The sequence below is a fragment of the Varroa destructor genome, unplaced genomic scaffold, assembly GCF_002443255.2.
Source record: "Varroa destructor unplaced genomic scaffold, Vdes_3.0 BEIS01000007.1, whole genome shotgun sequence".
Taxonomy (NCBI): Eukaryota; Metazoa; Arthropoda; class Arachnida; order Mesostigmata; family Varroidae; genus Varroa; species Varroa destructor.
The window spans coordinates 29,958,603-29,972,758 of NW_019211460.1; the positions used below are offsets into that span (position 1 = coordinate 29,958,603).

The 14,156-nt window shown below is 40.1% G+C and overlaps 1 protein-coding gene across 2 annotated transcripts in view; it reads right to left on the minus strand.

Annotated features, from left to right (window-relative positions):
• Positions 1–10,907, minus strand: part of LOC111254389 (visual pigment-like receptor peropsin) — a 36,666-nt gene extending 25,759 nt beyond the window's left edge. The window contains exons 1-2 of one of the 2 annotated variants that reach the window (XM_022815160.2): positions 10,435–10,907; positions 2,427–2,592 (exon numbers count right to left, since the gene is read on the minus strand). In XM_022815160.2, the coding sequence (XP_022670895.1) occupies positions 2,427–2,592; positions 10,435–10,528 (260 nt within the window). In that variant the 5' untranslated portion in view covers positions 10,529–10,907. Of the gene's footprint in view, positions 1–2,426; positions 2,593–3,707; positions 3,905–10,434 lie in introns of those variants that run through there. The other variant, XM_086974607.1, reaches the window with a different exon arrangement.
• Between the last annotated feature and the right edge of the window lie 3,249 nt (positions 10,908–14,156).

Genomic DNA, 14,156 nt, shown 5'->3' on the forward strand with positions numbered 1-14,156 from the left:
TTCAATAAACGGACATATCCAAACATTGAAACAACTGATCGAAAACTTTCCCTTGTGATTTTTATGAAAATACTTCTCGTGGCGAAGAGATAAGGAAGCTGAACCACGCGAGAATGACCAATAATAAACTTAGTAGACAAAGCATATTTGCCAACAGAACCATCAAGTGTTTATGTATCCCTCACAAATTGAAGAAAAAATTGAAATTTGGATAAAAATAAAAATAACGATTTTTTCAAGAATGTCACATATATGTGATTACGTGACAGCTGTATGCATAGAACTCTAGATTTTTGTTGGAGATACCTATCCAAAGTCAGTTAAATGAGGTCAGTAAATGATAGGAACAAACCTATATTCATCGCATCCGCTTGTTAAACATTGAAATAAGTTTTAACAATTGTTAAGAGGATGTTGCGTAGTCGTCCGCAATCTAGGAACGAGTAACGGTAGGATTTTATCTTGTATTAATCATACCCCTCTTTGATGTATATTAATATACTTTTTCTTTGCTTCAGGATGATATCTTGCTACACCTCAGTGTATAATAGATCGTCAGTCCTTTAGATTGGGTATTAGATTTTGTCACAATATGTCAAACTAAGACCGCTGACCATGGTACAGCCTCAATAGTAACGACCAATATGTAGAATGGGGGTGTATTTTCAAAGATGTGTTCGTATATATCCTGAAATACTCCAGCGAAAGGTGAATTTCTCGATATATCAGAGATTTTGCTGTGTTGGTGTACGATGGAGCAGCTGGTAACTACCGAAGAAGAAAATTTATATGTATGGCACTGTGTACTGCTGCTATAAGCTTGCCGGATAGGAGCTTACGGTGAGAGATCGACCAATAAGGGGTCGTATGTTCCAATCCATTCTTCCACAGTTTTGTAAAATAGAACTATGTAGCAAAAGTAGGCCAAGCACGAATCTGCAAAGGGCTGCTTAGAAGACCAGCACTAGAATTTTACACTTAGAAGAGCATCATTAGCTTCAAAATGCTGGCGGTAGAGGTCGATATGACTAGTGGTTCTAGAGTATTCAACCAAGGCAAACGTCATGCGCGCTGTTATCAGCGAGTTCAATGTATAAGGACAACTGATCGTACGCGGCGTATTAAGTTCCGTTGTTAGTTTTTAGAACTTATAAGAATACAAGAACTTCTCAAGGCGTTTTTTCATTTAGACAATATTCATGTAATCGCCGAGCTGAAAAAGAAGTGCTGTAAGGCCAGTTATAAAAGAAAAAGACAAAGGGATTGCAATTATGCCTGTGTGCATACTGAGATTACACCCAGCGTATTCTAGCTGGTTAGTTGTCCATATGTATCTGCAAACGGCCAGATTGTGCTTCGACATTTCATCATGAAGGAGCGAGGAGATGAAGTGTTTCCCTTTATCAGAGAAGTTGCACGTACTAGAAAGGCATGCACAGGTGACTCTTTGAGAATCCACGTAGGATGTGGCCGAGTTCAAAATCGATTGGCTGGGCACGTTTGTCCGGATGTAGCCAGCAAGTCCTCAGATGTTACCTTCCTTTATGAAGTGAAGCTATATTATGATATTCTTTTGGACAGCCATTTACCAGAACTGCTGAGAGTCGTCAAAATGTGCTTTGAGTATAATAAAGAACTAGCACATTTTGACAATACAATGCGAGCCTGCTTGGATACGAGATGTTACGATGTGTGACGAATTAGCCGAGAGGAGCACCTGCCTACTAGTAAAATAATTGGGGCAATCTCTGATTTCTTTGAAAGATTTCGTAACTCTACGTATCATCGGTATATAGTGCTAGATATGGTCGATGGTCGCAATTTGAGGTACTTGTTGAGACATCCAGCGTCGGAGCTGAAGGATAATCTAGTTGGCAAGTTTTCATCAAGACGCCAGCTTGTCCTGCGGACGAGCTAAAGAAAGTAAAAGCTTGTCTATTTTTCTAGCCCACGTGGACGTTTGACTGATAGTCAGTCAGTGAATGGTTAGAATCCTGTTTTGAAGTAGCTGCTTTTAAACTGAGCGCCACAACGGAAAAATGTTCTTAATAACTCTATTTTTGTACTAAAAAAAAAGCAGACGTGATCAGTGTCTGGGTTCTTGATCCTATTTCCACTACTTCTACTCCACTGATATGTGCTCAGCTAAACTACGTTTTATTTTAATATACTTGATTGGTAGTACGTTCTTTGTCTTGTTTAATAAGTTCGTTTCAGGACGTGCGGTAATTTTTGCATGCAGTCTAAAAGTACTCCATTCTGGTATTTAACGTTAATATTCATTGAAAACCCGGACCAGTTTAAAAATTTCTAGTAAAATGCATGCAAGCGAGCGCATGTCTCATCACTCGAGACATTTCAGTGCAGCATTTATGTTTAGTCGTTAGGTTTAAACAAAAAGGAATAGGTACGTTAACACAGCCTACCGTCCAGCAAAATGCGATGTGGCATTAAAAGGAAATCCCATGAGTAAAATGCCGAGGTCACTAAGTGTGAGGTTGATGAGCACGATCGATGCTGGTGACAGTCGCGTGGTAATCAGTCTCCAAAAGGCAATCAGGACGATTACGTTTGCCAAAATACCGATCAAACCTGGGGGAGATGGAAAAGAGTACGTTAGTGAGTATCATCCGATATTTTTTGCTTGCAAATAGCCAACGCTCTGTGATATCCGATTTAGAGCCCGCAGCTGTTGACCGGCTCGAATGCTGAACTTGGAATACATTTATCATTCGTTTCTGAGATCTGAGTATCACAATGCATACACCTATGTCCCCGACGAAAGCAGACGTTTGGATAACAGATTGGACTGCTGACTAACTTGTCCTAATTTCCCACACAGCACAATAGAGTATCTACGGAGGCACAATGGGCGGATCAGATTGGAACGAGTAGGGCAAATAGCTGAATACATCCCCCTCGTCAAACCATAAATCAATATTTACTTTAGCAGCTTTGCGCTTAATCCGCGGGTAACTTTGCCTTCGCGACTATCTTCTACGTGTAATTATTTGATCGATGAACGATCAGTGCCTGCATCTTGCTCTTACTTCACTTGAGTAACCGAATGGGAAAGTTCCGTCTATAACTGTAGACACGAGAGCTCTATCGTTAGAATGCGTACAACACTGGTATACAGAAATATGGACAGCACTGTTGTAAGGAAGTCGCACACGAAAAAACGAAATATGCCGAAACGGAACTTCAAGACACGTCAGACTCACGTAAATAGAATTTTTTCTTCGGATCAGCAGACTTTGTAAATAGTAAAATAATAGAGAATACATCCGTACGCAAGACGGTGTCTCAAATGATGATAATAATTTTACCATAGCGAGACGCAAGATTGAACCCAATGCTCGTCAACTCATAATAATAATAGCACGTAATTGTAAGTTTTGGAAACGTGTGTCTAGAAGAATTACGTCTGAGGGAAACTCTGCGTTATCTCCCTGAGCGTAACGCACTAAAACATAGGTAACCATGAAAGAATTATTTCCGTCGGTCTATCAGGTGATGCATCTGCGCGCGATTGATGCCGAGAACAGAGAATTAAGGAAAACTAATAAGCGATACGCGATTTACTCTTGAGCCTCGCTGTCTAAGCGTATCGCTCTTCAAATAAAGCAGAACACGGCTAGGGGTAGGATCTTGTGCTCGCAATAACGTAAACAGCACATTATGACTCGCTAGAGTATAGTGCTTACAAATTGTTATTTGAAGATGATGATCAGGCCACGTTTGTTTGATCTCAGTTACAAGCGCCCAATGTCTGGGGACGAACATGGTCTGAAATTTCTGATTCTTCATGGTCCATCATTCCTACGAGCAGCAAAAGCTACAACAACAACAACAACAACAACAACAACAACAACAACAACAACAACAACAACAACAACAACAAGCACACTGCACGGCCCCCTTCTTTTTCGCTGATCAGGAATGATTCAGGAGCGTAACTTCGTGATGTGTGCATGCATAGATCAGAAAGACTTGAGTAGTCAGGTAAAAGGATGTAAGTTTTTTAGCCAAACTATAAGGAACTTTTATAGAGAGAAGCAGTACAACTGTAGTCCTGTCCGATCTGTTTGCCTTCTTTTCGTATCCATGTAGCATAGGACCTTCGTATTATTATTAGTTATTTCGATCGGCGGAATTTATTGAGACGAGTGCGAAACAAGTTTCGTGGGCAAATGCTGGATTGCGGATTAGGAAAATCGCTGGTACATGGCCTCATAGCGATCGACTTCGTCAGGGGGGCTGTTTGTGGGAGCTTCCTATTAATGATAATATTAACGATAATAAATCATTTTTCAAATCAAATTCTCCGACGTATGGTAGGTGTTAGGCTGGTGGCATCGACTAGCATTTGAACTAAAATGAATTAAACTTACCTGACTGTAACTTGCTCAGTGCTTACAACTGAAATTTTTGCAATGACAAACAACGTCAAGTTACTTTTTCGCACGAAGCACCAGTGGGCAAAAAACGTACGTCTATGCAATAACAACAAAAGCGAATGTAATTACTTTGTGGTCAGACTGCCACGAATCTTTTCATATCCTATGGTAAACTGTGGGAATAAACGAGACTGCGAAAAGCGGATTTGGGAGTACCTGCTGAATAAAGTATTAGGTCTGCCTTTGTTCAGGTAAGCTATTACACGTTACTTGTTCCACAAACATGCGGATCAGACACTGATTAATGCTAAACTATTTACTCTTTATTCCTCTTCCTGTATAACTTAGTTTTTCTTATACGCTTAGATTGTTACGATTGCTCATAATACAAAGCCCAAGTAAAGCCTTACGCTCAATTTGGGCTGACCAAAGAGTTTCCGTGCAAATGCGACCGATTCAATAAAGAAGTTAGTATCTTAAGGTCGGTTCGTTCTCGTAACCCACCTGTCACGTAGAAAATAAATTCGTAACTTTTAATACTGGGTTCCAAAAGTAAGAATGATTCTTGTGGAATTACTGCACCACACTCATTCCAATAAAGACCCAGAGTTAAAAAAGCCTTTCATCAGGTCTTCGTATTCGGCCGATCTTGTCGTCAGCCGGTTTTAAAATACATCGAAGTAGAAAGGTCAACGAGGTCACTAGCGGACTTTTAGAGATCGGATCCGCCTGTCACGTTTTCTTTGAATGGTTAGCATCATATACCTTTAAAAAAAGTCAGCCCGACCAGTGCTTAATACGGTCTAGGTAGAAGTCCAATCACCTGCGTGTGGCGGTAATTGTACCTCTGAGATAAACCATGTTTTTACCACTTCAAATTTGCGCAGAGGATCAAATGTAGAAAATTCATGAAACTCACAATGAATAGACCGGGGCAAAAATGGCCCCAGGACATCTTGCAGTACCCACAAGGTGTCGTTAGTCAAGTTGGTCTGCAAGACTGTGAAGTAATAGGTTTATTCGAGGTGGCTGGTTGGCTCGTCTGTAATGTTAGGAATAGTTCGTATTTTTCTATACCACGTTTCCTGGTGCAACCAATAAAACACTGCCTAAAACCTTAGCTATCATGATTCGATTGATTCAAGGCCTCAGTCAGCTAATGGCTATTGGCCACATGGCATAATTTAGCTTGTACAATAGAATATTACCCTTTCATATTCATACAACTATACCCTATTTGCAGGCCGAGATCTATGTAACCGTAAAGTCATCTATTTTTAATCGGTTATTAGGTGTAACTACATTTCCACAATATATATGTATTCAATAACAACTGGACATTCGGTCCTAAATTCTAAATTCGGTCCTAAGAACAACTGTTTATCGCTAAACTAATACATGATGTCTATCTCCGCCGGGTTCAAGTGGAGTCTGAACTGGCCAGCCAGGTAAATACAATATAAATGTATTAGGATAACGTCGGTGCGCGTCAAATCGGTTAATATTGGGTTGTCTCTCTTTTTTTTTTTAGCGTCGGGGTACCGTCCATCTACTGTTATAATAAAGATTACCGGTTTAATGAACGTTACTCAGTGTACTGCAGCTGACCACTGAACCATTTACGAATTCGGCAATAGAACGGTACATCATAATCTCAGTTCTTCGGCCAGGCATGACCTTTGAAAAAGCTTATAGACCTATCAGGTAAAGTTAGAATTCATGCCAACGCTGAGATCAGTTGCAGGTGTGCACAGTGAATAGTTGTCAATCTCTGCAATAGCTGCTCGCGATCGCTCAGTCTTTAAGCGCCTTAGATACGCTTAGAACACTCGGAGAATGAGCAGAGCCACTTGAACAGAAATAAAAGAATTAAAACTTTCTATCTTAAAACAGTCTATCGGGATTTATATCCTGAATTGTATGTGTGCCACATTATGTAAATTGGTACGCACCATTCAAATACAAGAGTTTGCCAAAGATCCAATAAGCGTGATAAAAATGGCGCAATTAAAAACATAAACAGCGAGTTGGTCGGGATTTCTCAACAAAAAATCGATAGTTTCACCAAGCCGATGACTGATTCCGATCTCCGTGTAGGAAAATACCGAAATGGTTGTGACGAAACACCTTGGTCCTACTAGATATGCTTATGCAACATAACATGTACCAATAAGCGAAGAGAGCGATTAAACGATCACAACTTGTCCTTCTGTCCTGCTTTTCTGGCTAATTTTCCAACCTATAATTCACTCTATAAAACACCTGCTTCATCTAAATTCCGACTATGAGGTTGTTATTTACACATTGGAAAGACGAGCTACATATAAATATCAATCAAACATGTCTTTGATCTTCCGCAGCTTTAAGGCCTTCGATGCTTAAAATAATATATAGATGTTTTTGCGAATGAGAGACAAGCAGTTACGAGTGATCGACAAGTTGGTTGAGATTACTGAGACTAGACGTACGGCTGAATGAAACATTTAGGTAAAATGTAATACTATAAAATAATATGTAAACAATTTTTTCATTACGAAGACTTTGACATATATTTAAAAAAGAACCCCATAAATCTCCTATGACACAATGTATCTCGCAACTTAATTCTTTACAAATGCATGTTTGACGGCCGGGTGCTTCAGGTGATGATACTTCAGGTGCCTTGCCTCAGGCTGTTAACAACGCCTCGAGATCACCATGTTAGGCTGTCATTTCTCCTTCATACAAAGAGGCTAGGTACCATTAACATGGATGGGCTATGTACATGAAGATAAAGTGAAGTTTATCCCCCTGGAAACCTGTGCTTGTGATTATTTCTGCTAAGAGAACTCTAGCCATTCGACATTGTATAGCATAAGGTGACTCTGTTTGTGCACATAGGTCCAGCGAGACTAGAAGTATTATGAATGTTAAGCAGGTTATCGATCACAATTCAGGACACCTGTTGTCGAATGGAGCTCATCAGTCGTTCAGTTTAGGCTGTCAGCAAACATTACATGAACCGCACCGCTTTCAGAAACTTTGGAGAACGAGACCTAGCAGGTGGTTAAGGGTTAAGGCCTTCAGAACACACCATAGATTTGCAGTGAAGACGTTTACGGATGAAACAATAGTTTCAAAAGTCGATGTTTTCTTTGGAACCAAGTCGGTCCCATACTTTGAAATAGATACAGATGTGTATCTCTCTTTCTAAATGCGACGACTTGGTTTATAAAGCTGTTAGTCACCTTTGCTCAAAATAAGGCTTCTTATCAAATATCGTGCGCGTAGAAAAGATGTTGCGGATAAGGCTCTGTTTACTGTTAGCTGACAAAAGGAGGCATCGAATGATATGTTACCTAAGTGTATTTAAAGAATTTTGAATTTCACATATATATATATATATCAATACCGAAATCCCGTTTTTAAAGCAATGACATTAGGTTATTCGGTACGGAGCTACTATTTAAAAAAGTTAGCGCAGTGTCTTCTAGCGGGAACTTCAGGGAACTCGCACCAGCTATAACCGTCGAGCACTTTCATCACCTTGCTCTTTGCAAGCTAACTGTTAAAAGTAATGGGTATTAAAATGTAGAAACTCAAGAAAGCAATGGCCCTGTCGGCGCCTTCTGAGGTTAATATATCATCCAACTTCAGAATAAAGAAAGACGCATAATAGAAAAAGGATGAAAGGTACCATGAGGTACCAAAAGACAATGAATTTGTAGGTATTCATTACATAAATACATTTAAGGCTGGACAAGCTTATTTGAAGTAGCTTGATTTCATGAACCTTCTAAATTCATCAGTAGATTTTTTTAATGAGTATTGCAGTATTTAATGAATAAGCAGTTTCGTTCAGATATGCTCACAATGGTAGGTATAGTTTGCATGCCTGTATTGCAACTTTTGACGCCGCAAAAGGTATCCTCTACTAGGCAACAACAAGAAGAGTGTTCGATTTGGCCCATATGATAAGAAGCAGAGTTCATCTATCCATAGCGGAACTGCGGGTCCCAAAAGTATAGTACCACCATGCCAGTTGTCATTAGGGATCAGGCATTCCTGTATTATAACAGAGACGATTTCTAGGCTAGAATGTATTTCAGTAAATTATTGTATCGGGTATTGCAAATAGTACCGGATGTTACACCTAACTCTGAGATATTATTTATTAAACCAGTACACAACTGTAGACGAGCAGCAGCAATAAACACAAAATTAATTCAATACAAACTAGTTTCATTGGGGGCAAATGGGCTTTGTATTGTATAGTTATATAGAATTTAAAAAGAAACACACACAGATGTGTCTCATAAATCCGTGTATACATAATGCCTTCCGACCATGAGCACAAAGGCAGTTCCAGTCTTTTCATATCAAAATAGAGTTGTAGGCAGCGCCCTGCAGGACTCTAATAGAATCAGAAATAGCCCTTAAAACAAACAGTTACACGCTAAACGGAGAGGTATGTCCTACGCCGACAACTTCAACTATCTCTCATGCTTCAAACTCCAATCGCTATACAGTCCTGTTTTAACTAGTGATAATATGCAGGCCCTTCGGGGTTTCAGCATTCTTCGTATATCTACGATAAAATTTCAATATAAATATAGAGCGGAAGGTATATCCCGCTCCTTTTTTGCAAAGAATTTCATTAAAATTTTCTCTTCAATTTCCTTCTGGGTTCCAATGGTCTATGTAGAATTGGGTTATCTAGCACAACTTGTATGTAAGCATTTCGATTTGAGAACAGAAATACGGCAACTATAGCAGTCTGTTAATACACGGCTTTAGTGTTGGCTTATTGTTAAAAACTTATAACGGAATAAATCTTTAAACAGCAAAAACAGTGACTAGTAATTAAATTGGGTGGGTTTTCTATGCCAAATGTTCGAAACATTCTCCTAGCTAAAAGGAAAGTTATACAGACAATTTCTGACAAGACCACGGTGCACCGACCTGGCAATCGTTGCGTTCCGTTTTCAATTTCATAATAAAACTACAATTTTCGTAAAAAAACATTTAAAGCCAGCTACAGCTAACTTGAAGCAACAAAGTTTACTCCAAAGTGCAAATAATAGTCTTCGATACTCAACGCACCTTAGGACATAGAGACTTCCATGTTCGAATCCGGGCGTCGACAAATTTCGTTTCGTGCTGGGAAGCACGCGTTTGAAATAATACTCAAGAGTTTAAGCACAGAACATAGGGCATAAATATCGCTTATTTTATAAATACACTATATCTATAGACCAAGGGTTATGTAATAAAGAGCCAATATCTACTTATCATCTAGATGATGCGTCCCAAGGAAAGATCGAGAGATGTTATTCGAAGCGTTTCTCAGCTTAGAAAGCACTCTTCGAAATCCACATCAACAAATACTATAATTGATTTTATATTTGGGGAGAGGCTGAACGCAAACTTAGATCTCAGTTGCCAGCTCGGGTAGTTATCGCAACAATAAGCAGTTAATCATCAGGCCAAAGGCCACTGGTAACATACGTGAACTCCTGTTTGATTGTTCGAGCACATCAGTCCTGGAAGCAGTCTGCTTTGAAACACTCCTGAACTCTACTCAACAAAGACGTGTTCTGATGACGTAGATACTGGTCAACTCTGGCGGGTGAAATGTTGACTCTTCTTCGTAAAAAGGTTGCTCGAAGTACGAGGGGCTGATATGATCATGGAGATTTGTGAAGAAAACAAACTTCTCACACAGAGAGTTTCAGAAAACACTATTCAACACGACATGAACGGGCTTTTTACCTGTATTCTAGGTCAGGTCGAGATAATTTTTTGAATTGAAAAGGAAAATTCCTCAGAAGAGGTCTAGTGCAAGCGACAGTTGTGCGACCTTACGCTAGTTTTTTTACAGTGAACTCCACGTTGGATCGGCCTACTCCAACCGATTTCATTGACACTCGCTCCGACCATCGGTTCGCAAATGCCGAGTGAAATAGAATGGAATCAATATACCATAAATGTTCTACGACGTGGAATTATTAGGGTAAGCGGCTTCTTGTAGAGACCCTGTTTTGCTTAAACTCACTTGAAGCTGAAAGAAAGACACCTATCGCAGTATGAAGGGTCTGAGACAGGTGTAAGGTCACGGCGTCGGCATCAGGATCCTCTGAGACTTCCATATCGTTTTCTGTTGCTGCTAATTCGCGTTTGATTACGCTAAACCATAAACGTGTTGGTCAAGCAACGTGCCCTTGTCCATAACAGCACTTTGCTCACCGTTAATGATAATGGTCAGATGAGTTCGCATACTTATCACCTGCGCTAGGAAACATTAAACCGTAACAACATTATAATCCGACGAGTACATAATATCCTTAGCGCATATCGTTATGGACACGCTTGTCACGAGCTTGTCAAAACACGAGCCCATAACTGTCTATTTAATTGAACGCTGCAAAATTAAACTTTGGTTTGGGTTTTTGAAGCATCTTCTTTTGCGCATCGTCGTGCTTAATATTCGTGTCGTCCTAAGGCCACCACGCGGCAGTGGCCGGTCAGAGAGGCGGAACAAGTGCAAAAACCGAAATGGTTCGCAGAGAGTTTACCGGCAAGTGGAAAGGAACAATCCTCGACTCTCGTCGTCGTCTGGGAAAGGACGCCACGCTTACATCAAGGGGACTTACATACGGAAATAAGAAAGGTGGAAGGGATACCCCCCGGCGACGTGCATAAAGGACACGGTAAGCCGAGGCGAGTTGTCACAGGCACGCCATAAGAATGATGTAATGTTCATTTAAAGAACTAAATAAATTGTTGTTTTACAATCACTAGTAGGCGTAAGGTAAGCTCTGACCGCTTTCATGATATCCGTGGTTAGCAGATACCATGAACAGGACTAAGGGCTTTCTCGTCCAGGCTCTAGTTATCGAAACGCATGGGTAAACTTCTCATACGCTGTTACAAGCCTTTTGTATACAAGGCCTGAACAAATGAGCTCATCATACTTAGTATATTGTTGCAAATTGCTAACGATGATGAAGTCATCTGTACAGAGATTCTCAGTCTACCTTTTAGACTTCGAAAACATATCAAATGGCAGAAACAGACGGTAGAATGGATTTAAAAATGTCCACAAGTACTCGTTATTCTTAGTAATCGTGAGAGCTGTCTACGCACAATAAGAACATTCTAAGTTCTACGATCGATTGACGCTACCACCAGTTAGCAGTTACTTTCGTTTTAATTTTATACGTACAATGGAGATGTTTGCCTCCAACGGGACGTATATATTACACTAGCTAGCTTTTCACAAATTATTTGGTACTGATTTTGTTGTTGAAACAGCAATCCAAGTCTCGCGAATGACTCGCAAATTTCACAACACAAAACAGTATATCCGTGCCTTAAATGGCGCCATTTTTTTACAAGTGTGTATTTTTCACTGACCGCCGATCTAAAATAAAATTCGTATAACCTCTAATGAGCTATATGGGCGTATACAATGGAAGTCTACCTGGAAGTTTCACTTGTTACCTAAATTTCTTCAACGATCGATTCACCTCAACTAACGTAACCGACCTGATCACTATGAAAAACCTTGTGCCTAGGACACTTTCTAGTATCAATGAATGCCCCGCAAGAAATTAGCTATATCACCCGTCTAACTGGTGGCACAAGGACAACTCGATCGTGAAGAACTATCTGGCTCAATCATTCCTTTAGCTTGAGGATTTGTAAACCTACGCCTAAACGTTATGAGAGAGCTTCAATTATACAGACTTAGAAGAACTACGTACTGTCCCTTGGAGCTTATACAAATCAATATAATAGTAATGATTAATCTAGATCTTATAGACTGGCAAAGAATTGTCCGTGTGTGGTTTCGCTGAAGAGCGATACCGTCCAATTCCGAAAATTTCCATTCCGACTATTCCTCGTCAATAGATTTCGTCCTTTCATTCGGATAGCCTTGTTAATACTAATTCGAACTCAGTTTCATATTAATATTTTTGCGCTCTTGTCGTACTTGAGACCAGCTTTTATAGTGGTGCTGAGCTGAAGTCGACTTCCATAGCTGCTCTTAGGGACACGCGTTTTCATGCACGTTCGGCCTTTTCCCGGCCGCCAGAGGGTGCAGCTGTTTGCTGATTCGTCCTAGCAGCTCTCATTATTAAATATTAGTATTGTCTGATACAAGATGTTTTTCAAACAAGTTACAATCGAAATGATAAAGGCACATTTATTTTGTCTACAGTAACTTTTCACGGGGAGAGCGCAGTTGACAAAGAGGATCTTCGCGCTCCCCGCACTTCGACTCTTTGGCTGAAATGTTCTTTAGCTCCTTGTCCTACACAAATCAGCCTTCTGCGAACCCGGCACGTCAGTTAGGTCTTCAGCTTTTCCAGCTCCCATAAATTTGACTGGTTCTCCCTTGTCTAGCTTAGTGTTTTCTTTAAGAATGTTCTCTTTTCTCATTTTCCATTGGTTTATTTCTCATTATGAATTGTACGATCTGGATACCTATTCATTACCCTCCTGACTTTCTCGTTGACGAACCTGTTTCGAAGTGTCCAAGGTTAGGCAGTAGGCCGGCGTATGCGTAGAGTTGTGTTCTTCGCCAGAGTCACAGTCGGCGCGGCTCCGTTATTTGTTTAGGGATTAAGTGGCTGTCGAATATCGTGCCCCACTAGGATCGCTCACGATTCGCTCATGCAGATGGACGCCTGCTGGAATGACGGTCACTCATAATATAACTGCTGCTAAGCTATGTGAAATCAAGCGTACGCGTAGCCTCATTTCGCATCATTTCCCGCCGCGGTTTCTTAAAAAAGCTCTCGATTCTATAACGCTTCTTTCGTCGATAACTTTTTCTTGCGCTCCCGACAATAGAACGCTTTTTCCGTGCACCGAACGTTATAGGCTGCTGTGTATGATGTTTTATGATGGAAAATAATAATCGTAGATAGCACAAACAATCGACTAAACCTTCAAGGGCATGAACTCAAGATTATTGTTGGTAACGCATCAGTACACCTCTGTTTTTTGAGAAGACTGTCAAGGTTGACACAATAATTAAATAATTCGGGCAAGACCAGTTAGGTTAATATCTCTTACTTGTCAAAGCACCTTCTAGCTATATCGCGTTACAAACTCCATGTATATAAAACATTTTGGTCAAAACTTTACTTTTATTTGCCAATATTATTTGAGCGAGTTACTTCCACAATAACTTCAAGTTGTCCGCTTTTATAGCCCAATAAGCGAATTTAACTAACATATCTGCTGACCGGATCTCTTAGCCTAAACGTTTTAATGTACCCCTGACCTCCTAAAGGTCTCGTAGATGTCTTATTCGTTGCAGAAAAATTACCCTAAACAATTGATTGGATCAGAAGTCTGTATGCTGTAATTGGAACTTACGTAAGCTATTCATCAGTCGGTGTTGAGGGTTATATTGCGACCACGACTAAGCTATATGCACTTGCTTAGCGTAGTTTCTTGTATCAGCACAAACAGGTACTACATTGCCTTACAATGGGCCAGCTCACCTTGACACTAGAACTACTTGAGCCTAAAGATATGCGTCACGCTGTCCTGCGGAAGTCTCTTACCACGATATGACTCGGCAGGTTCACTTTTAAACATTATGGAAAACTCAGCTAATAAATAACCAAGAGTTCGTTTTTACACTCTATCGCTCTCTATAAAAATTAGACTCAACCTGTTATGTTGAATTTAGCGCTCGAATCCTGATGTTATTCGGTTACCTGAACTGGAAACTACATGTCTGTTGATAAGTCAATTATG